General features: G+C 42.0%; 4 protein-coding genes and 1 long non-coding RNA gene across 5 annotated transcripts; all 5 read right to left on the reverse strand.

The window, feature by feature from the left end:
- Window positions 1-173: 173 nt before the first annotated feature.
- Window positions 174-1,653, reverse strand: LOC110183469 (uncharacterized). The gene is made up of 2 exons (XR_002319609.2): window positions 955-1,653; window positions 174-883 (listed from the first exon to the last, which is right to left on the reverse strand). It is a non-coding gene; the product is annotated as an uncharacterized LOC110183469 (long non-coding RNA).
- A 3,374-nt stretch (window positions 1,654-5,027) lies between these two features.
- dbf (doublefault) lies at window positions 5,028-7,890 on the reverse strand. Its single transcript, XM_086830788.1, has 2 exons — window positions 6,087-7,890; window positions 5,028-6,021 (listed from the first exon to the last, which is right to left on the reverse strand). Exons 1-2 carry the CDS (start codon window positions 7,444-7,446, stop codon window positions 5,237-5,239), a joined length of 2,145 nt encoding a protein of 714 aa, XP_086686914.1. The 5' UTR covers window positions 7,447-7,890; the 3' UTR covers window positions 5,028-5,236.
- Window positions 7,891-9,674: 1,784 nt separating this feature from the next.
- Window positions 9,675-16,001, reverse strand: LOC110183425 (uncharacterized). Its single transcript, XM_086830787.1, has 5 exons — window positions 15,851-16,001; window positions 11,035-15,795; window positions 10,414-10,950; window positions 10,186-10,344; window positions 9,675-10,125 (listed from the first exon to the last, which is right to left on the reverse strand). Exons 1-5 carry the CDS (start codon window positions 15,995-15,997, stop codon window positions 9,733-9,735), a joined length of 5,997 nt encoding a protein of 1,998 aa, XP_086686913.1. The 5' UTR covers window positions 15,998-16,001; the 3' UTR covers window positions 9,675-9,732.
- Window positions 16,002-16,503: 502 nt separating this feature from the next.
- LOC110183426 (uncharacterized) lies at window positions 16,504-17,865 on the reverse strand. The gene is made up of 3 exons (XM_020951708.2): window positions 17,727-17,865; window positions 17,135-17,665; window positions 16,504-17,054 (listed from the first exon to the last, which is right to left on the reverse strand). Exons 1-3 carry the CDS (start codon window positions 17,787-17,789, stop codon window positions 16,554-16,556), a joined length of 1,095 nt encoding a protein of 364 aa, XP_020807367.2. The 5' UTR covers window positions 17,790-17,865; the 3' UTR covers window positions 16,504-16,553.
- Window positions 17,866-18,689: 824 nt separating this feature from the next.
- LOC110183475 (lipase 3) lies at window positions 18,690-20,310 on the reverse strand. Its single transcript, XM_020951755.2, has 4 exons — window positions 20,039-20,310; window positions 19,428-19,967; window positions 19,200-19,358; window positions 18,690-19,142 (listed from the first exon to the last, which is right to left on the reverse strand). The coding sequence occupies exons 1-4, from the start codon at window positions 20,285-20,287 to the stop codon at window positions 18,765-18,767; spliced, it is 1,326 nt and encodes a 441-aa protein (XP_020807414.1). The 5' UTR covers window positions 20,288-20,310; the 3' UTR covers window positions 18,690-18,764.
- Window positions 20,311-21,747: the final 1,437 nt, after the last annotated feature.

Raw genomic sequence — 21,747 nt, forward strand, 5'->3', positions numbered from 1 at the left:
TTTATTCTATTTCATGAAAGCTATTAGAAACAGAGCTTTGTTACTTTGTTAATTAAAGTCATACAGGGATTTAAGAGTTTACAACCTTTGAGAATCTTAAGCTAAATCTTCAACTTTGAGTAACTTGAAATACTCTTTCTCTTTTTTTTAGATTTATATAAAAAAACAAAAGCTAATTCTGAACACGACCTTTATTTAATTAAATCAAAATTAATGAAGGTACACATTGTTTTCGCCAAAATCAGAGAACATTGAGGTTAAAGAAAACCACCAGACAGTTAGCCAGCCTGCCCCTTGAGGCATTCCCGTGAAAGGTGGCGCTTTTGGAACCGCATCTTAATTGTGGCGCCTGGATATCGCCCACGCCCACGCTCTCTCGCCCATGCCAACAGCATCCAGCAAACATCGGCTTTTGGCCAACAACTGTAATTAGGCCAACGGCGGCGGAGGCGGCGGCAACAAGTCGCAATTGGTGGGGCGTTTTTCTCCCATTTTGGAGTCTGCGTAACTTGGTAGTTTCGCGGATTTTATTAGCGGCTTCAGTAGTAGCTTCTCTTCAACGGTTATGTAAAGTGATTCCTAACGCTCAGAAAAAAGACTTGGCGGCATGCTCCTGGGGCTATTACTGTCATCAATATTTGGTAACGAATTCCAATCGCATGGCATTCCAATTTCAGGTTGATTGCACCCAAAGACAGATGCTGTGGCGGTAGCTTCTCTCCATGGCCTGTTATTATATAACCTTCCAGCCGAGCCTCCATCCCCCCGCCCCCCGTGGTGCTCAACAAACGTCCGAACTGCACAAAAATTTTCCAAACCAAGAAAAGTCTGCTAATGGCGACATCGAAAGTAGTTTTGTGTGTACTCTATAAAAAGGGGAAAGCTGCAAGAAAATCACAGAAAGTTGGCATCATTCATATTATAAAATATAATATAAAATAGTTTTTAGGTTACCAAATTTGTGGGAAATTATGAACTATGCTGCATCGGGAATTTCATGAAGCATACGCAAAATCTCCGGCAGTAATTCCTGAAGTTCAGGATCATCGACCAAATAGGGTTCAAGGAATTCCCTCAATGGATCCAATTCGGCAGTTCTCCTGGATCTCTTAGGCCGTCGTCTCCGCACCATTTTGCCTCACTTTTGTTTTAGGGAAAATCTTTTAAATTTTTGGTTCTGTGTATATGATTTAGTTTGAATTTCGGCTTTAATTAATTTTGTTTTGAAGTGTATAATGTCTTCCTGGCAGCCAAAAAGAAAGCCTACTTGGTTTATAGCAAGTAAAAAGTAAAAAGAGCATTTACACTTTTCCTATACTAAAATTGTCGGACTTTTCCAGCTTCGCTGCCGAGAGAGACATGAAACATGAGGCACGCGGCATGAGGCACGCGGCATGAGAGACAGTGGAGCCCCGACGGCGTTGCTTGTTTGCTTTTCCAACTCTGTAACAACAACAACAGGTGGACATCGACCGAATGCCTTTGCCAGATTTGTCATTCGCAAAATGTTGGTAAATGTGTCATGGTACCAGGCAGCAAGCAGCCAACAGGCTCTCTGTTCCTGTTTACATTTCTTGCAATATTTTTGAGCGAAATGCCAAAGCAAAAATCAGCAGGTTTTTCTCGGTTGCTGCCACACATTCGATTGACACATATCTCATCATAAACTAAAAAACATTAATAAATAAAAAAAAGAAAGACAAATAAATGAGGGAAAATCTCGGGGGATTTTTTTACCAAAGCTGATGTCTGATGTCGCAAAGTGTGGATTCTAATCAACGTCTTCTTCAATTTGTTGCCACTTGTTGCACATGACGAGGCACAAATAAAGGCGCGAAATTGAGTGACTTGGTAAATTTTTGATAAATAATTCAAAAGTTTCTTTAAATCAAAAGAAAATTTAGATTAAGAGCATTGATAAGAAGAACACAAGATGGGTAAAAGGTATGAAATTAAAATTTCTTAAAAGCATTATCATTTCTCTTATTATTTCTCATTTTATGCTGGTAATTTTTATGACTGTATATAATTGTTTTAGTAAAAGTAATTTATTTATTAAGACTTGCAGTTCCTAATTTATAATTATATGTTTCTATTTAGCTTTCTTTTAAAAGCAAGTTCTTTTTCAATCCGGTTTTCCTATTGTACTTCTTTTTCTTTTCTTTGTTTTTGCTTTTTGTTGTGACACACAATGTACGCAAAACACGTAACAATTAAAAACATTAAAAAGCTGTTTATATAATTCCGCAGAGACAGCTAAACAATAAGCACTTCACACGCTTTGAACCTTTTGCGCTGATCCCCAAAAAACACACCCTTTGAGAAATGTGAATCTAGTTTTGACATAACATCGACCGACCCGTAATAAGTGCTATAAAGACAGTAAGCGGCAGAAAAAAAGGCTATGACTGTGGCATATAAAAAGTTTATTAGGTTGTGACAAGTAAACGATCACATAACTAATAGCAAAATATCTGAAATGGGCAGATCGTAATATGGTCATAGCTCCGCATATTATTTTAAACAATCTGTAAAGCTTGTTTGAAATAAAGTTGTCTAAGAGAAATTTCAGAGTTTTCTTATTAATTTTTAAAGGGAAATTCTTACATTTTAATTGGGTCTTTAATATAATAAGCTTCTATAGTTTCAAAAGTATTTTCTAACCTTTTTTCAAAGCTCAGATTTATCTAAAACAGATTCAAGAGCGAAGATAAGAGCTAAGCTAATCTCAATCCCAATGAATACTTTAAAGATATAAATGATAACTGAATTTCCACTTATCCAGACTTGGACACTTTATTTAATATGCAAATAAGTTAAACTACCTCGGCATTTTGTCCAAGTGAGCATTTTGCTGAAATTATGTTAATTGCACAGATGCTGGCTGCATTTGTATCTCTACCTGTGTGTGTATCCGTATCTTTGCGCTGCACTGTATCTGGGGGCCATACGAATGCAAATTAGTCGCCAGAGTCGAGAGTTTTGCCCTGGAGAATGTGTTTTGGTTTCGGTTTTGGTTTTGGTTTTGGCCTCGCCACGCATAAATTTCCTTATGCCTGAGAGGTTGAGGCTGCCCCCAAGGGGGGAGGAGTGCGAGTGGCAGGAAATGGCGAATGTTTATGCTGAAATATGTTGAAAGGATATTTTATTGAGTGAGAGCGAAGGCTGGCTCAGTTTGCCCAGCCACAAAGTTGCATAATTAATTTGTTTACACAGTTGTACACGAACTCAACGCAATTTTCCGAGGATCTGGAGTGCAGCTAATATAAATATGTGCAAAAACATGTGTGTATATGCTGCACTTTTAAAAGCTATATTCGAGGACTATTAAAGGGAAATCAACACACATAGAAAATAGCATTAAAAGTTTATTAAATTAATCAAATTTGGCTTTGAAATTCGAATAGAAAATATATCATTAATAAAATATATAATTACACATTATTTTTTAACGATTTTTTTCCGTTTTAATTTGTCTATATATCCTTAACTTTCCATAGTAATTTTAATTTGTAGAAAACACTTTAATATGCGTTATTTTCCTGCTGCAGTTCATCTGCTTAATGGCTGTCATCAAGGCAGATAAATGCAAACCCAACACCCATTCGGACAATGCCAATATCATTAACTATATCATCGATAAAAATGTCAATTTCCCGCCCATATTTATTTGTATATTTTCCTACCCCTACTCATATTGCAGAATTTTCGCAGTGAAAAGCGTTTAAAATGCGACAGCAACAATACCAGAAATGGCGTCAAATGTTTTACAGTCAGATAAGAAGTTTAATTTATGCGAAAACATGTTTGAAGCTTCTGCTGTCTGCTGAAACCGGCAAAACCGGCGACCAGGCCAGGTCCAATGGGTAGGAGATATCCGTAACCGTAGCCCTGTGCCAGGATGTGTGTGGCCACCACATGGTATTGACCTTGTCCCGGAAAACCCAAACAAAGTAACAAAGCTGAGCGACAAAAAAAGAATTGGCCATAAATATTCTTCTTCCTCCCAAGTTGTCTCTTTGCCCCTTTTGGTTGGTTTTTTAGCTGCTATTATTTATTTATTTAACGCCATGTTTTGTCTAGACTCCCGCCGACTGGCAGTGGCGCTCTCACTTCGATATAACTCCTTTTTACGGCCACCATTATCGTCTGCAGTGGCATCAGTGGCATCAGATTTTATGCCACTTTCGTCTGGCCACCAGAGGAGAGCGTGCTGATGCATAAGCAGGCGAGCAATTAAAAGCAAAGATTCCAGACAGAGGCGGCGAGAGAATCGCATCATTAATTAAGCCCGGAAGTGCTGATAGTTCCTCCTCCCAACCGGAAATGTAGATTTTTTGATATGGCTGCACTGCAGCTTGTTGCAGCAACATGTTGCTGGTAGACATTTTTTATTTACCCCTGAAAGTATGCTTCATACTGCAAGCATTAGCATGCAAGGTTTTATAAAATATTTTTAAGTGGTTAATAAGTATTTTTAATAGCTACAAGGGTTAAAAAAAACGTAGCTACATTTTATTTTATATTGAATTAGGTATGCTCCATATTTTTAGAATAATATTTAAAGAGTATTTGATGGCATTTATTTTTATTTAAGTTAAAATATTTGAATTCTTTCAATATATATTTATCGATTTTTATGTGACCATTTTGTTGACAAATTAATGTTTAAAAATGTCATAACTAAGTAAAAAAATCCTTAATAAGCTAAATGCTAAAAGCTTTCCCATGCTACGCTATGAAATCTGGATACTCATTTCAAATTCTTAAAAAATCAACATTTTTGCCAAATTTTAAAATTATTATTTATTTTTCGAAAACTTTTAAAAAATTTCAAGAATTTATTTTTATATCAAACATGGATAGATCGTCCTGGCTGTTAATTTAGATCATGAATGTATATAATTTAAAAGGTAGGAAACGATTCCTTCCCTTGAAATCACAGACAGAATTGAATAGCTAAAATTATAATACACAAGGCAGTTAAATTATAGAAGCGTGCTGTAGTATTAATTGTTAGGTTAACCTTTTTGGATTTTAGCGAGATATTTTATTTACTACTATTATAAAACATAAAAAAGCTATATAGATCAAAAATAAATTGCAATTAACACGCAGCACTGCAACGCGGACCGGCTTCTTCGATCCGGACTGGGGTGGTTAAATCGAACTGCTCTCTGCTACTTCCATACTAACATCACTCAATGTTGTTCCTCTCGATCATCCTTGATCCTGATCACTTCTGTGGCAGGCGCACCAGGTTGCGTTGGTGCATGCGCCCGTTCTCGTGCTGCCTCACAGACTTCAGGTGGTTCAGCGTCACGTTGCATGCCTCACAGTAGTAGGCGGCACTGGGATCGCCCCAAGGGCGGTACTGGATGGCGCTGGAAACCTGCGGACGCAACGGTGCCAGGGTGCCATTGTTGTTGATCTCGAACATGTGGCTGCCATCGACGGGTATCGGGCCCAGGCCAAAGATGCCACGTGCTCGTGCTATGTGGGCACGCTTCCGGTGGCGAATGCCAGAGATGTGCATGGCCATCTGAGACTCGGACGTGATGCTCACGTCGCACAGCTCGCACATCAGCAACTTGGTGTCCTTGCGCATCCAGTGGCTCTGCATGGTGTAAATGCCGTGATCCTCGCTCATCTGACGCTCCATCTGGCGGTGGCGACGACCGAAAAAGTGCTGCTCGGCATGGATAATCGAGGTGAGTCGAAGGTCGCACAGGTCACAGTAGAGATCCGAGGGGCGGTCCTTATGCAAGAAACGAAGCACTTGCTCCGGCAGTGCTAGGATATCTCCCAGGGCCGGGTTTGTGGACAGATTCTTGTCAAAACGCAAGCGGCCCAGAAAGGTGCTGACCCGTCGCTCATGGGCCCGCGATGTATAATGGTCAACTGAGTTGCGGACAGTCCGCATGGCCGTATGGCACAGAGTGCAGTAATTCCAGCGGAAGAACGTCGGCGGCTCCCGGTAGCTGTGGGGCTGCGGCAGTGCCTCCGCCGGCACAACAGCATCTAGAAACAGATTTCCTTTTTAGAATTACTCTTTGTGGACCTGGGATTCACCATTCATCTCTCACCTGTGACACGCGGCAGGGGCTCCGTTGTCATTTGATTTATCAATCGCTCCATATGCTGCTCGCCTCGGGCCGGCACCTGCTTCGACCAGTCGTTGAAGTGCTCCTGGAAGCGCAGACGCATCACTTTGTCCTGATCGGTGTAGGCCATATACTGGTCAGCCGGCTTATAGCCGTTCTTGTGGATACCGTTGAGTTGAGGTGGGAAGCTCTTTGGGGCCTTGAAACCGTTGAGGCCATTAAGTCTCATGGGAGGGTGGGCCGGCGGCTGCTGCTGCTTCTGGTGGTGCATCTGCTGGTGGGGCTGCTGCTGCTGGTGGAGCTGCTGCTGCTGCTGCTGGTGGAGATGCTGCTGCTGCTGCTGCTGCTGCTGTTGTTGCTGCTGCTGCTGTTGCTGCTGCTGCCTGGGAGGATGCTGCACTGGCTGGTTCTCCAGCCGGTAACCATTAAGAGGACGCTGGAGCAGCTGATTTGGCACATACTCCCCATTGCTATCCAGACACAGTTCGGGGATTCTAGCCCACTCGCTCCGAGTTATTGCGGCCTCGGTTCTAGGCCCATTAGTTGGACGCTCCTCGCTGGAGTCCACGTACTCGTTGTTCTCGTCCAGGAAGAGCTGTTGTGGAAAGCGTCGGGTCGGCGGTGGCACATCCTGGTAACGCCGCGGTGACAATGAGATTGGGGATGAAGCTGGAGTATAATATGAAGCTGAAGCTGACGCTGAAACTGAAGCTGAAGCTGAATCTGAAGCAGAAGCTGTGACAGCTTCCGGATCATCCGGCAGCCAGATGTTTTCGTAGGACAGCGGACTCTGCCGCTCCTCAAATAGAGTGGCCTCAAAGTGCTCCTGAATGGAGTCAGCGACCTTGCCGGCCATGGGTGGGGCACTGCAGGTGGTTATGATGGTCGGGTTGACCGAGAAATCCAATGGGTCGACCACATGCACAAAGGATTGGCTCATCACCAAGGGTTTTGTTGACACCGGCATTGCATCCCGGCCGGAGGGCCCGTGCATGGGACAGGGTGGTATTTCCGGCAACTTTGGGACCAGCGAGTCCGTTGATTCTGGAAGCATTAGCACCTGCAACTCAGGATCGGAGCTGCTGTCCGACGACGACGGCGGCTTTGGCTCCTGCGGCCAGAGGCTCCAGGACGGCATATTAACCTGATAGCGGTAGACGGTGGGCTCGTCTGTGCATCGCAGCTCCACCAGGATGGGCACATGACCGGACGGAGTGCGAGAGGGTGGCTGTGGCAGAGTGGAGGTCATCCGCAAAATGCTCCGGGCGCACTGCAGCGCGATCTGTTCGTGCACCACCGGTACACAGGGCTGCGGGTTCATAGTATGCTTTTGGTACCACATATCACCTGGACTCTTGGTTCGAATTGGTTGGTTTCTCCGGCTGGCTGGGGGATTTCAGTTTGTGGACTCGGCTGGACTTTGGAGCGGTTGTCTTGGCTGGCGCATCTGGTCCGTCGTCGATGGTCACTTTGACTTGGTCTTCACTCGGGGGCACTTGCTACTTGGGTTTTCGTTCGCTTTTCTATAGAAAATTGAGAACTCGGGTGCTGTCAGATGGGTTTTTTCAACTACACTTGGGGCCTCGCGAAATTCCTCGACCGCTTCTTAGTTGTTTGTGCTTCTATTTTAATACGAAATGTTGGCGAAACATTTGAATTTGTTGGGATTGGTGTTGAAAATGTGTGAAAGGTTTATCCACCAGTCGAAAACTACATAACAGAACACAATTGCTGCCGGACGACCTTTTTTCGATGATTGAAATGTCAGAGCTAACCAAGTTTTCATAAATCGAAGATAAGCAGGGTTGCATTTTCCCCCCTCAGTAATGTTGCAAGAAAAAGTGTTGGAGAAGTCTGAGTTTAAGTTTTACAAACCCGTGACACGTTTATATAATATTTCAATTAAATTTATTAATTTATATTCCAAGTAATTCATTAATTCACTGACATTTAACTTTAAAAAAGGGCAAAAACTCATCCAGAACACAGCTCTCTGGCTTCGATTTGTTGCCAAGCCATCTGGCTCCGTACTTAACCATCATTTTCATTCAATTTCAGGCCCAAATCCTTCAAGGACACGACCCGTCTTGATGCGTGGGATCCGTTGAATTCGAATCAGGGAGCAGAATGCCAGCGCTTCCCAAGGGTCCTCTTGACGCACACGAAAATTCCGAGAAACGAGAAGCGAACTGGCAGGGCTTTAAAGAGTCCCCCTGCGAAACCAGAAACAAAGAGGCAAGAAGCAGGGGCAGGGACTCGAATATATGTACATCCATATGTGACTGCCTGGGGACATTAAAATAATGTTTAGCGCGTGATTTGGCTGGAGTATCCTTGGCATCAATTGTCAGCGCTTAGCCGGAGGCCAAGTTTATCGAAGAAGCGGAGCGAGGCCGCACCTGTGGGAAGTTTTTTTTTTTTAGAGCAGGTTGACAACGAGCCCCGCCGCTGCCAACATCAATAACACTAATGGGAAAAGGATAAAGATAAGCATTAAATAACACACGTACGACGGGCCTGCGATGGGGGATACGGAATCCGTTCTCCGTCCAGAAGGGCCTACCATGCAAGGTGGAGCAGTGATGGCAAATATATATAAATGTATACTATTTAAAGGAAATAGTATTGAAAATTGGGGTTTTTTATGAAAACAGATATTATAGTGTTAAGATACTGAGGCCTTAAAATTAAAGTTAGATGGACAGGCATTAACATAAGCTCACCAAATATGCAGACATTTCTAATTTAAAAGAAAAAAATAATGGTGAATCACAGCTCTGAACTTGAGATTTAATAAAGCAAAGAACTTTTAATTATATAAATTATAACAGATCTATAATTCTAAAGGTGGAGTGTGAGACATACTTAACTATCACTTGTTTATTGATAGAAATAAAAGTCCAGCAGTTATTGATTTTAAATTAAGACAAAGACTATAATTGCAGTAAACAAACATAAAGGCAAAAACTGGGAAATACTTTATCCATTTTCCGACTTGACTTGAAAAAAGGTGAAATGTCACCTCCATCGAGGAGGCTATGGTGGGTGGCATGTGCCTCGCGGGCTGCGTACGTGGAGCTGTTAAGCGACACGTTCCACCTTTCCCTGTTTCCCTTTTACCACCCCTCCACACCCACGTTTTGTTTGCTCTGCGCATTTTTCACATTTCGCGTTTCCGCTTCCGCTTGTTCGCCATTGTCATTGTGCTCCGTTCAGGCTAAAGAAAGAAATGTGTCACACACGTGAGCAATTTAAGGCCTTGGTCCTGGCTTCCCTTCGCCTCATTTCGATTGCAAACTTAATTTGGAAACTTGGCCTCGCGGCGTGTAAATATGCGTTCAGGATGTGAAATTTATGGAAGCGCTTTGGGGGTCCAGGGATATGCAAATTTTCGTTGGCGCAGCTCGTGAGCATTGATTTCTCTTTTCTCTCCCTCGGTCGGTTGAGTAATGGTGATGGTGACACTAAATTGCAGATCCCCAGAGGGACCTTCATTATCAGTGGGTGAACCAGCTGCCTAGAGCTTCCCTCCCATTTTTCTTGCCCACCGAAAGTATTAAGATGGGGACATATTTATATATATTCCTTTATTTATTCGGTTAATATTCTTAGTGATAAAACAAAGAATCTATTGATTTGTGTTAAGATGTTTTTCTAGATGGTTGAGAACGCTGTCGTAGACCAGCGTGCGAACATCTCTTGAGATCGTAAAGTCAAAATGAGCAAAGCTCTCGGACGCGACCTTTCTGCTCTCGACGAGGTTCGGCAGCATTTGCTCTAGATGGGCAACATCAGAGTCAACTCCCAGCCAATCGCCACTGCTGTGATGAATCACAACCTTGGAAATCGCCTGTGACAGGTTGTAGCTGGGCGGATCGTTATTTTTGTACCGGATGTGATTCAGGATGTGGCCGTGGTCGAAAGGCTGGAAGGTAGGTTTACCATTCATCTGAGCGTAGTGGTAAATCTGCTTGGCGGAGGCGCCCTGTGAGGCGTGAGCAGCCACAATGGGGGTAAGGGTCTGCAAAAGGAGTCAGTCAAGTGGGATTTTCAAACTGTACAGAGTCTGGAGGAGACCTACCTCATTGAAGGACTTCCAGTTGAAGCCACAGAGCACAAAATCAAAGGTGGCACAGATGTGACTGGCCAGCTCCGAGGTAGAGCAAATATGTTCGCGGAATTGCTTTACGAGTCTCGACCTCGACGAGATCTCATAGCCGCCTAACAGGTTCACAAGCATCTGTAAAGAAGAAGATATGACAGAGTTTAGTACTTTTCCCCCCATTTCTCAGACTCACAGAACCCTCACCGAAAACTTGCCCTTCAACATTCCCAAGAACTTGAGCACCGGACTACGATTATCCTTCATAAACACCGTTGGCGCAAGGGACTGCATGAGATTCACCTTGGAGGCGTACTCGGGCCTCTCACTGCACATCACAAAGAAGGCGGTGGAGCCCTGGGAGTGCCCGATATATTGGATTTTCGACTGATGAGTGGTCTGCAGGATCAAGTCGATTGCCGGCGGCAAGTCCAGCTTGCCCACCTCGTGGAAGGAGAAATCCCAGTAGTCCCGCTGGTTCAGTTTCTTCTTGTGCTCCCGGGAGTAGATGTTACCCCTCGTGTTGAGCATCCAAACGTCATAGCCCTTCCGGTACAGAAGGTAGGCCAGGCTATTCGATGGACCCAATTGCACCCAAGAAACCGAGCTAGACATCAATCCATGGACGAGGAGCACGGGCGGAGCTCCCGGCCGTGGTATGCGGTGCATGCAGAGCTTGAAGCCGTCTTCAGTGTAAAAGTAGTGGGTCTGTGATGGATACCCGTACTTCTCTATCAAACCGAACTATCGGGATTGGACAAATATAGAGATTATATATTTTGGAGACTCCATTAAAAAAATAAAATACAGGGAGAGACCTTTACTTACAGTTTGGAGCCTTGAATCGTCTTTAATATCCGACACCGTGAAGAAGAGCGGAGGACTTTCTATTATGTACTGTGTAATTTTCTGGACTGTGGAGTTTATCGTGGTGATTATAGTAGATTGATTTTGAAACTGTGACTGGGACGGAGAGTCATTGGAATGGGCTAAGCTGTTTAAGGTTTGATTCTGTACTTGAAACTGTGTTTGAGAGACTTTTGATTCGGTTGAGATTTGTCCAGTCTGATTTTGTGTTTGAAACTGTGACCCTGACTGAGAATAAATGTTATTTGTTTGGTCTAAGCTGTTCACAATTAGATTTTGTAATTGAGACTGCGAATGAGATCCTTGTGATCCGGTTAAACTTTGTCCAGTTTGATTTTGTAATTGAGACTGTGACTGAGAGCCCTGTGATTCGGTTGAGCTTTGTCCATTTTGATTTTGTATTTGAAACTGTGAACCTGACTGCGAATTAATGCTATTTAATTGGTCTAATCTGTTAACAATTTGATTTTGTAGTTGAGACTGTGACTGAGATCCTGTTGATTCGGTTAGGCTTTGGCCATTTTGGTTTTGTAATTGAGACAGTGACCCTGACTGAGAATAAATATCATTTAATTGATTTTGTGATTGAGGCTGTGCCTGAGAGCCTTTTGGATGGGTTAAGATTTGTCCATTTTGATTTTGTGATTGAGACAGTGACCCTGACTGAGAATAAATATCATTTAATTGATTTTGTGATTGAGACTGTGACTGAGAGCCTTTTGAATCGGTTAAGCTTTGGACATTTTGGTTTTGTAATTGAATCTGTGACCCTGACTGAGAATAAATATCATTTAATTGATTTTGTGATTGAGGCTGTGCCTGAGAGCCTTTTGGATGGGTTAAGATTTGTCCATTTTGATTTTGTGATTGAGACAGTGACCCTGACTGAGAATAAATATCATTTAATTGATTTTGTGATTGAGACTGTGACTGAGAGCCTTTTGAATCGGTTAGGCTTTGGCCATTTTGGTTTTGTAATTGAGACAGTGACCCTGACTGAGAATAAATATCATTTAATTGATTTTGTGATTGAGACTGTGACTGAGAGCCTTTTGAATCGGTTAAGCTTTGGACATTTTGGTTTTGTAATTGAATCTGTGACCCTGACTGAGAATAAATATCATTTAATTGATTTTGTGATTGTGACTGAGAGCCTTTTGGATGGGTTAAGATTTGTCCATTCTGATTTTGTGATTGAGACAGTGACCCTGACTGAGAATAAATATCATTTAATTGATTTTGTGATTGAGACTGTGACTGAGAGCCTTTTGAATCGGTTGGGCTTTGGACATTTTGGGTTTGTAATTGAATCTGTGACCCTGACTGAGAATAAATATCATTTAATTGATTTTGTGATTGAGACTGTGACTGAGAGCCTCTTGAATCGGTTGGGCTTTGGCCATTTTGATTTTGTAATTGAAACTGTGACCCTGACTGAGAATAAATATCATTTAATTGATTTTGTGATTGAGACTGTGACTGAGAGCCTCTTGAATCGGTTGGGCTTTGGCCATTTTGATTTTGTGATTGAAACTGTGACCCTGACTGAGAATAAATATCATTTAATTGATTTTGAGATTGAGACTGTAACTGAGAGCCTTTTGAATCGGTTGGGCTTTGGCCATTTTGGTTTTGTAATTGAGACTGTGACCCTGACTGAGAATAAATATTATTTAATTGATTTCGTGATTGAGGCTGTGCCTGAGAGTTATTTGGATGGGTTAAGCTTTGTCCATTTTGATTTTGTGATTGAAACTGTGACCCTGACTGAGAATAAATATCATTTAATTGATTTTGTGATTGAGACTGTGACTGAGAGCCTTTTGAATCGGTTGGGCTTTGGCCATTTTGATTTTGTAATTGAAACTGTGACCCTGACTGAGAATAAATATCATTTAATTGATTTTGTGATTGAGACTGTGACTGAGAGCCTTTTGGATGGGTTAAGCTTTGTCCATTTTGATTTTGTGATTGAGATAGTGACCCTGACTGAGAATAAATGTTATTTAATTGGTCTAATCTGTTAACAATCTGATTTTGGGATTGGGACTCTGACTGAGAGCCTTGTGATTGGTCCGAGCTGTTCACTAGAAGGTTTTGTAATTGAGACTGTGATTGAGAGCCTTTTGCATCGGTTGGGCTTTGGCCATTTTGATTTTGTAATTGAAACTGTGACCCTGACTGAGAATAAATATCATTTAATTGATTTTGTGATTGAGACTGTGACTGAGAGCCTTTTGGATGGGTTAAGCTTTGTCCATTTTGATTTTGTGATTGAGATAGTGACCCTGACTGAGAATAAATGTTATTTAACTGGTCTAATCTGTTAACAATCTGATTTTGGGATTGGGACTCTGACTGAGAGCCTTGTGATTGGTCCAAGCTGTTCACTAGAAGGTTTTGTAATTGAGACTGTGATTGAGAGCCTTTTGAATCGGTTGGGCTTTGGCCATTTTGGTTTTGTGATTGAAACTGTGACCCTGACTGAGAATAAATATCGTTTAATTGATTTTGTGATTGAGACTGTGACTGAGAGCCTTTTGGATGGGTTAAGCTTTGTCCATTTTGATTTTGTGATTGAGACAGTGACCCTGACTGAGAATAAATGTTATTTAATTGGTCTAATCTGTTAACAATCTGATTTTGGGATTGGGACTCCGACTGAGAGCCTTGAGATTGGTCCAAGCTGTTCACTAGAAGATTTTGTAATTGAGACTGTGACAGAGAGCCTTTTGAACCGGTTGGGCTTTGGCCATTTTGATTTTGTAATTGAAACTGTGACCCTGACGGTGAATAAATGTTATTTAATTGGTCTAATTTGTTTAGAATCTGATTTTGGGATTGGGACTCCGACTGAGAGCCTTGTGATATGTCCAAGCTGTGCACTAGAAGATTTTGTAATTGAGACTGTGACAGAGAGCCTTTTGAATCGGTTGGGCTTTGGCCATTTTGGTTTTGTGATTGAAACTGTGACCCTGACTGAGAATAAATATCATTTAATTGATTTTGTGATTGAGACTGTGACTGAGAGCCTTTTGGATGGGTTAAGCTTTGTCCATTTTGATTTTGTGATTGAGACAGTGACCCTAACTGAGAATAAATGTTATTTAATTGGTCTAATCTGTTAACAATCTGATTTTGGGATTGGGACTCCGACTGTGAGCCTTGTGATTGGTCCAAGCTGTTCACTAGAAGATTTTGTAATTGAGACTGTGACAGAGAGCCTTTTGAACCGGTTGGGCTTTGGCCATTTTGATTTTGTAATTGAAACTGTGACCCTGACGGTGAATAAATGTTATTTAATTGGTCTAATCTGTTTAGAATCTGATTTTGGGATTGGGACTCCGACTGAGAGCCTTGTGATATGTCCAAGCTGTTCACTAGAAGATTTTGTAATTGAGACTGTGACTGAGAGCCTTTTAAATCGGTTGGGCTTTGGCCATTTCGGTTTTGTGATTGAAACTGTGACCCTGACTGAGAATAAATATCATTTAATTGATTTTGTGATTGAGACTGTGACTGAGAGCCTTTTGAATCGGTTGGGCTTTGGCCATTTTGGTTTTGTGATTGAAACTGTGACCCTGACTGAGAATAAATATCATTTAATTGATTTTGTGATTGAGACTGTGACTGAGAGCCTTTTGGATGGTTTAAGTTTTGTCCATTTTGATTTTGTGATTGTGACAGTGACCCTGACTGAGAATAAATGTTATTTAATTGGTCTAATCTGTTAACAATCTGATTTTGGGATTGGGACTCCGACTGAGAGCCTTGTGATTGGTCCAAGCTGTTCACTAGAAGATTTTGTAATTGAGACTGTGACAGAGAGTCTTTTGAATCGGTGGGGTTTTGGCCATTTTGATTTTGTAATTGAAACTGTGATCCTGACCGAGAATAAATATCATTTAATTGATTTTGTGATTGAGACTGTGACTGGAAGCCTTTTGAATCGGTTGGGCTTTGGCCATTTTGATTTTGTAATTGAAACTGTGATCCTGACTGAGAATAAATATCATTTAATTGATTTTGTAATTGAGACTGTGACTGAGATCCTCTTGGTTCTGTTAAGCTTTGACCTTTTTGATTTTGTAATTGAAACTGTGATCCTGACCGAGAATAAATATTAGTTAATTGATTTTGTGATTGAGACTGTGACTGAGAGCCTTTTGAATCGGTTAAGCTTTGATCACCTTGATTTTGTATTTGAGTCTGTGACCCTGACTGAGAATAAATATTTCTTGATTGGTCTAAGGTATTCAAAATCTGATTTTGTGATTGGGACTCCGATTGAGAGCCTTGTGATTGGTCGAAATTGTTCACTGGTAGATTTTGTAATTGAGACTGTGACTGAGAACCTTGTGTTTCGGCTGCGCTTTGCAAAGTCTGTGAGGCAGACTGAAGACCAAGTATTTGGGCAATTTCACTTCTTAATTGCGTCTCTAACTGTGAGACTGTGTAAAGTGTTTGCATAAGGCGGTGTTCACCAACATGATGTGACATCGTCCTTGCCTGTATTTTAGGTGGTTGTGCTGAGCCATTAAGGTTTTGACTTTGATTCTGGGAAACTAAGATCAGGTACAATTGTGATGGGGTTGGCGGAACACGGATAATCCATACTGAAGACTTCGGATGAGATTGGACCACATTTTGTAACTGATTAGAGATATCGGTGGAAAGGCTGCCACGTAACAACGCATCCGTAGCAGTTGCAATTCCAAGGCCCTGATGTTAAATCATATTGTTTTATCCATGCTTGGTTTTCGATGCAATAATGTACCTGAGAATCATCCACTTTCATCGATTGTCCACGGAATAAACCAAGGCTTTGACTGTCTGCTAGAGCTCCGACAGCAAGGAGCATAAATAACGTTGAACATGAAAAGATTATCATTCTGATACTCAACTCACTTTCGGGGCGAATCATCACAGCCTCTTTTATAGGTTCGATACTAACTTACCGTGAAATTATTAAGATCACGCTTGAAATGGAAATGCCTAGGCGGGGATAATGCTATCAATATTTGAATGTTGCGTCATAAGCGTAAAGATTTACAAAAAGATTACGCCAACACCAAACAGCCTTGAGAACTGCTATTTTTGCTTCAACTACATAAGTTTCTCTGTAAATTTAGAGATCTTACTATGCTTAAGTAAATAAGGATATTTTAAAAAATGAACCAATTTCAACTTTATAACTTTTTCTAGGATACTAGGATATATCAGGTATCTACATTTGAAGACTATGCAGGACGCATTCATAGCTAAAAATGTTATATAAAATATGTGATATTCAATTTTCTTATTTTTAAAATATATATTGCTGAACTAGATAAGTATAATATATATAATCCCACTCAGCCAAAGCTTAGAGAAAAATCAAACTCACAAGATGTATTGACCACCCATCGACACCCACATTTATAGACATAGTTTCATTAATCAATGTCCTTTATTGGACATGTATTTATTAAAGCAATCAATTACAAGTACTGTAACTGCGATGGCAATTTTGTCTTGGGCTGCAAGAATTGCGATTGCGATTGTCCCTGTGACATCCTCGAATCCGAACTCAACTGCCTCTGCATCTGTGACTGGTCAGAGATCGAATTCAACAGCCTCTGCTGCTGTGACTGTTCAGAGTTCGAATTCAACTGCCTCTGCTGCTGTGACTGTTCAGAGTTCGAATTCAACTGCCTCTGGTGCTGTGACTGTTCAGAGTTCGAATTCAACTGCCTCTGGTGCTGTGACTGTTCAGAGTTCGAATTCAACTGCCTCTGCTGCTGTGACTGTCCAGAGTTCGAATTCAACTGCGACTGCGCCTGTGCCTGTGCCTGTGCCTCCAACCGTGACAGTAACTGCGACTGCGCCTGTGACTGTGACAGAGATCCCTGGGGTGCGATTGGCATTGGCTGATTCGATATTTCCGGCGGCGGTAACGATGCTGGCTGTGTCGATCCTGGCTGCGGTTGGGCCTCCAATGTCTGTAAATATATGATAATGATATATATAATGATATTTGATAGTGATAAATAGATCACGTTATTGATTAGTGATTGCTTACAAGTGCACTTGGTGTTGGGGGGTCTTCCAGTCTATGGGCTTGTTCGGCTCTCAACTTGATTAAGTTTACCAACAACCGGGACTGGATCCTTTCGGACAATATCCTCAGCTGAGATTGCGACTTAATTAAATTGTCAATGTTCAAAACCAACTGCCTCTGGTCTTCTTGCTGTTGCTGCGACTTCTGTAGTTCCTTTCGCAGCAGCAAATGAGTACGTAATAGATAAAGTACCAAATTAATGCGCGAAGTAGAAAGATGGTCTTGATTCGGAGCTGGAGTTGGGCTAGGTTTTCGATTAGTGCAAGGACGAATGACGATTTCATCCTGAGATGGAGCTTGAATTGGACTGGGATCGGCCGGAGCTACCGGAGCTGGCGGAGCTGGAGGAGCTGGAGGAGCTGGCGGAGCTGCAGGCTGTTCGTCGGATTCATCCACTTCATTCGACTGCTCCGGGGCTGGCTCGGGATTATCCTGGCTGTCATCGGCTTTCAGCTGGCTCCGAAAGTAACTCAATAAATCATCTTCGCTGACCTAAGAAAACAAAACTCCAAGGATCAATTAAGTACAGCAGTTACAAGGATCACTTGTGTACCTCAGCTGCGACGGCACCAATCGCCAGGACCGTGAGAAGAGCAGAGCAGATCAGAATTTTCATCTTGGCTAAAAGATTACTTTGAGGGTAACAGGTCTACTAAGACTCTTTATATATACCACTGACTAATATACCGAGAAATTTAAAAGAATATGCCTAAATAAGAGTGCCGTAGATAATCCTACTGGTATGTATTTATTACATGATTAAAGCAATAATTGCCAAGGGTTAAGATCAAACAACCTTGAAATGATTTCTAAATGTCTTGAAAGTTCATAAGTAAGTACAAAAACAAAGGGTCCCAAGGGATTTTCCTTTTTACAAAAAGACTTTTATTTCAAGTTTAGGATCAAGAACGGAATGTTATGAAAGGAACTCTCTGCCGCTGTACCAAGGATTTGAAACAGGAAGAGATACTTTAAATTTTGGCATTCCTTTTTGAAAGGAAACTCTAATCAAATGCCAAATTCAATTATAATAGTTTTTAATTTTCCTGGGTCTACAAATCTATGTAAAAATCAATTGAATATATCTCGGTGGATTTCCTTATATGTTCAAGGACACCAAAATCAGACGAGATCCATGTAAACTTTAGCTGTACCTCCTTAGAATTAAATTAATAAACCGAATATAGGACCGTAGGGAACAGTGTAAAAGCAAGAAAATCCTCATGGAATCTCGTAAAATTATCGAACATTTTTTACTAACATAAATTTTTCTTAGTTATGTTAAGTCTCTAGCAGCCTAAGAGCGAAACTTTAAGGAAACAATCAGAAACCCAGAGACAAAAATGTATTAGTTAAAGTTAATCCTTTTTCAATGTTCAAGGAACATTATTTCATAATGTAAAAAGATAATTACAGCTCAATTTATTAATAATTATTTAGCAAAAGCATATCAGAATCTGTTTGATTATTTATATTTATTCTTGTAATTATATTGGAATAACTTCATTATAATAAATTAAAACACAGACATTTTGGCAAATATATTGTATCAATTCCATCTTATTAATCGGTTTAAAAATAATTCTAAACTTTAATTGTTTTGGCACTGCCCCATGACCTGATCGTAGACAAGGGAACGGATGTCATTTGAGATTGTAAAGTCATAGTGAGAGAAGCCCTCGGACGCCACCTGGGTGTTCCCAATGCAGTTGGGCAATAGGTTCTGCAGCCTGGTGGCATCTGCAAAGGATCCTATCCAGTCACCGCTGCCGGAGTACAGCTGGACCTTGCTGTTCACCTGCGAAAGGTTATACTGGGGCGGGTAAGCGGCCTTGTATCGGAGAAGATTCAGGACTTTGCCGTAGTCATAACGCTGGAACGTCTGCTGACCTTGCTGCTGGGCGTAATGGAGGATCTGCTTGGCGGAGGCACCCTGCGAGGAGTGGCCCTCTATTATAGGGGAAAGGGTCTGCAAAAGATGGGATTGCATGGAATCATTCACTTCTGATATTTAAGAAAATCTTACCTGATTGAAGCCCTGCCAGTTAAAGCCACACAATATAAAGTCGAAGATGGCACAGATGCGACTGGTCACTACTGACAACGAGCAGATGTGTTTACTGAATTTTTTGATGAGTGACGTCGTCAGCGAGATCTGATGGCCTCCCAGAAGTTCGATCAGCAACTGCGGCATAGAATAACACTCCAAATTTGTTCTCCATTTTTCTCATTCCCTCATCCTCTAGCCACTTACCGCAAACCCACCATTGAAGACACTCAGAAACTTGAGCACAGGACTACGGTTGTGCTCCAGATAGACCGTTGGGGACAGCGACTGCATGAGGCTAATCTTGTTGGCGTACTGCGGCTTTTCGCTGCTCATCACAAAGAACGCCGTGGAGCCCTGCGAGTGTCCAATGTACTGGATCTGCTGCTGATTCGTTTTCTGGATGATCGCATCCACGGCAGCCGGCAGATCGTGGGTTCCGATCTCGTGATACGAGAAGTCCCAGTACTCTGAGTCGGGGATTCGGCCCCTTACGTGATCGCGTGAGTAAATGTTTCCCCTGGTATTCAGCATCCAGACGTCGAAGCCCTTTAGGTAGAGAAGGTAGGCCAGGCCGAGGCTCGGCCCGAGCTGTACCCAGCATGCCGAGCTGGACATCAGTCCGTGGACGAGGAGGACAGGCTTGGCTCCTGGCCGTGGCATGCGATGCAAAGAGAGTTTGTAGCCGTCGGCTGTCTGGATGATATGGTTCTCTGACGGAAAGCCATACTTGGCGATCAATTCCAACTACCAGTGATGTTTGTTCAAAGATCTGAATATTATACCTCAACATTAATTATCCAAAGTAATCAACTCACCGTGTTCAGCTTGGCGTCAGTTTGAATGTCATTTTCGGTAAAATATGATTGCAGTTTACATTGACCACACTGCTGAGAGCTCCTCGAACCCGATGCGATCGGCATAATTTTTGAATATGAAGCCATTGAGAAGGGTATTGGCCTGGGCATGGGTACTGAATCCAAGTAGGGAATGTAGTAATTGCTCCAAGCACTGGGCACAGCAGTGCCGAGCACAAGGAACACAAGCCGTAATTGAATAATAGTCATTCTATGACAAATATGGAACTTAGAATATAACTACCTCCTTTTATAGGTTTCTACTCCAACTGACCGCATAATTAGCAATATTTTGAATTTGCTAAGCTCATTATATAAGGAAGAATATGCGGAACAGTTTTTGAAACGCTTTTTCTCATATTATACATAAGGTTCTCGGAAAGAAAAACCCTAAAATATGATGGTATCTAACACTAAAAGAAGACCCTTAATTAAGTTAAGAGGAATTTTAATATTCAGAATCATGATTTAAGTTTTATAATAGTATAATAAATATATAATAAAATAGGTAGAAGCCACTTAAAGACCAACGGCAGAAACTTGAAGTCTTGCCAATCTAATTGTGAGAGTGCACGGAGCTCAACCCTTATTATCCTTGGCCCTTGCCTCCTTCGTGTTCCTTGTTCTGTTCTCGCCTGTTTGCGCAAATTTGATTATCAAAATAAGCAGGCAGAGTGCAGCCGCAGGAGCAGAGACAAGACCAGGACTCCGCGCGCAAAAAAAAAGGAACAAGGATAATGCCATGTCGCCGCATTAGCGCCTCTCTCTCTGGTGTCATTGTGGCGTGAAACAAGCTGGAAATTGTGCTCCACGGCCACTGGTAGTGCCTCCTCATTGGCACTCCTTTCGCTGATTAAAGCTCCACCGGATGCCGCTCCTTTGGCTGCCAACTGCGGTGATTTGCCATTCTTTCAAGCATATCATTAGGATGCAGTGCGGCGGCCCTGCACAAATGGGATATTAAGCCCCCCGTTGACAGGACTTGACACATATTAAATTTCGCCCCATCTCACTGACAGTCGGCATCGGAATCGGGCGCCTAATGAAGGTTAAGCAACTTTTAATGTCCCGGACCCCGGCCATTTTGCAGACCATTAAATGTTTCGCCTGGCAATATGCCATATGTTTCCAGGCATGGACATAAACCCCGGCAAAAACTTTTCTTAGCATTTCAGCGCCAAAAGCCATAAAGACGCCGCTGTGTGTGTGATGACACAACGATGACAGTAATCGTAATCCCAGTCATGGTAATGATGACACCGGAGTCCTACATATATGAGCATATGTTGCTGTGGGATTCCGTGTGGGATAACGAGCAATTTCACCCTTTTTTTTTTTTTGGTTCTCTCTGTCGCGAGTGCTTCTTTCAATTAGTAATTGAACGGTGCAAATCGAATCGATATTATTGCTTTTTATTTGATTAGTATTTATGGCATTCCATTCCCTAGTGACCGTCAAAGTTCTGCTCTGGTGACACGCCTTCCGGCTTCCCAGTCAATCTCGATTGGTGTGACTTTCGACTATCTGTCTCTCTGGGTTCCCTCTGTAGGAGACCGAAGACCCTTTCCCAGTCGAGCAGAACGCAATAAAGTCTTGAGTGTATAAAGACTTTAATGTTTGACCTTTTACTGCACTTCAGAGAAAAACTGCAAGAAAAAGTTACTTAGGTT

This window comes from Drosophila serrata, unplaced genomic scaffold (assembly GCF_035046125.1).
Source record: "Drosophila serrata isolate PLE 108 unplaced genomic scaffold, ASM3504612v1 contig_240, whole genome shotgun sequence".
Classification (NCBI taxonomy): domain Eukaryota; kingdom Metazoa; phylum Arthropoda; class Insecta; order Diptera; family Drosophilidae; genus Drosophila; species Drosophila serrata.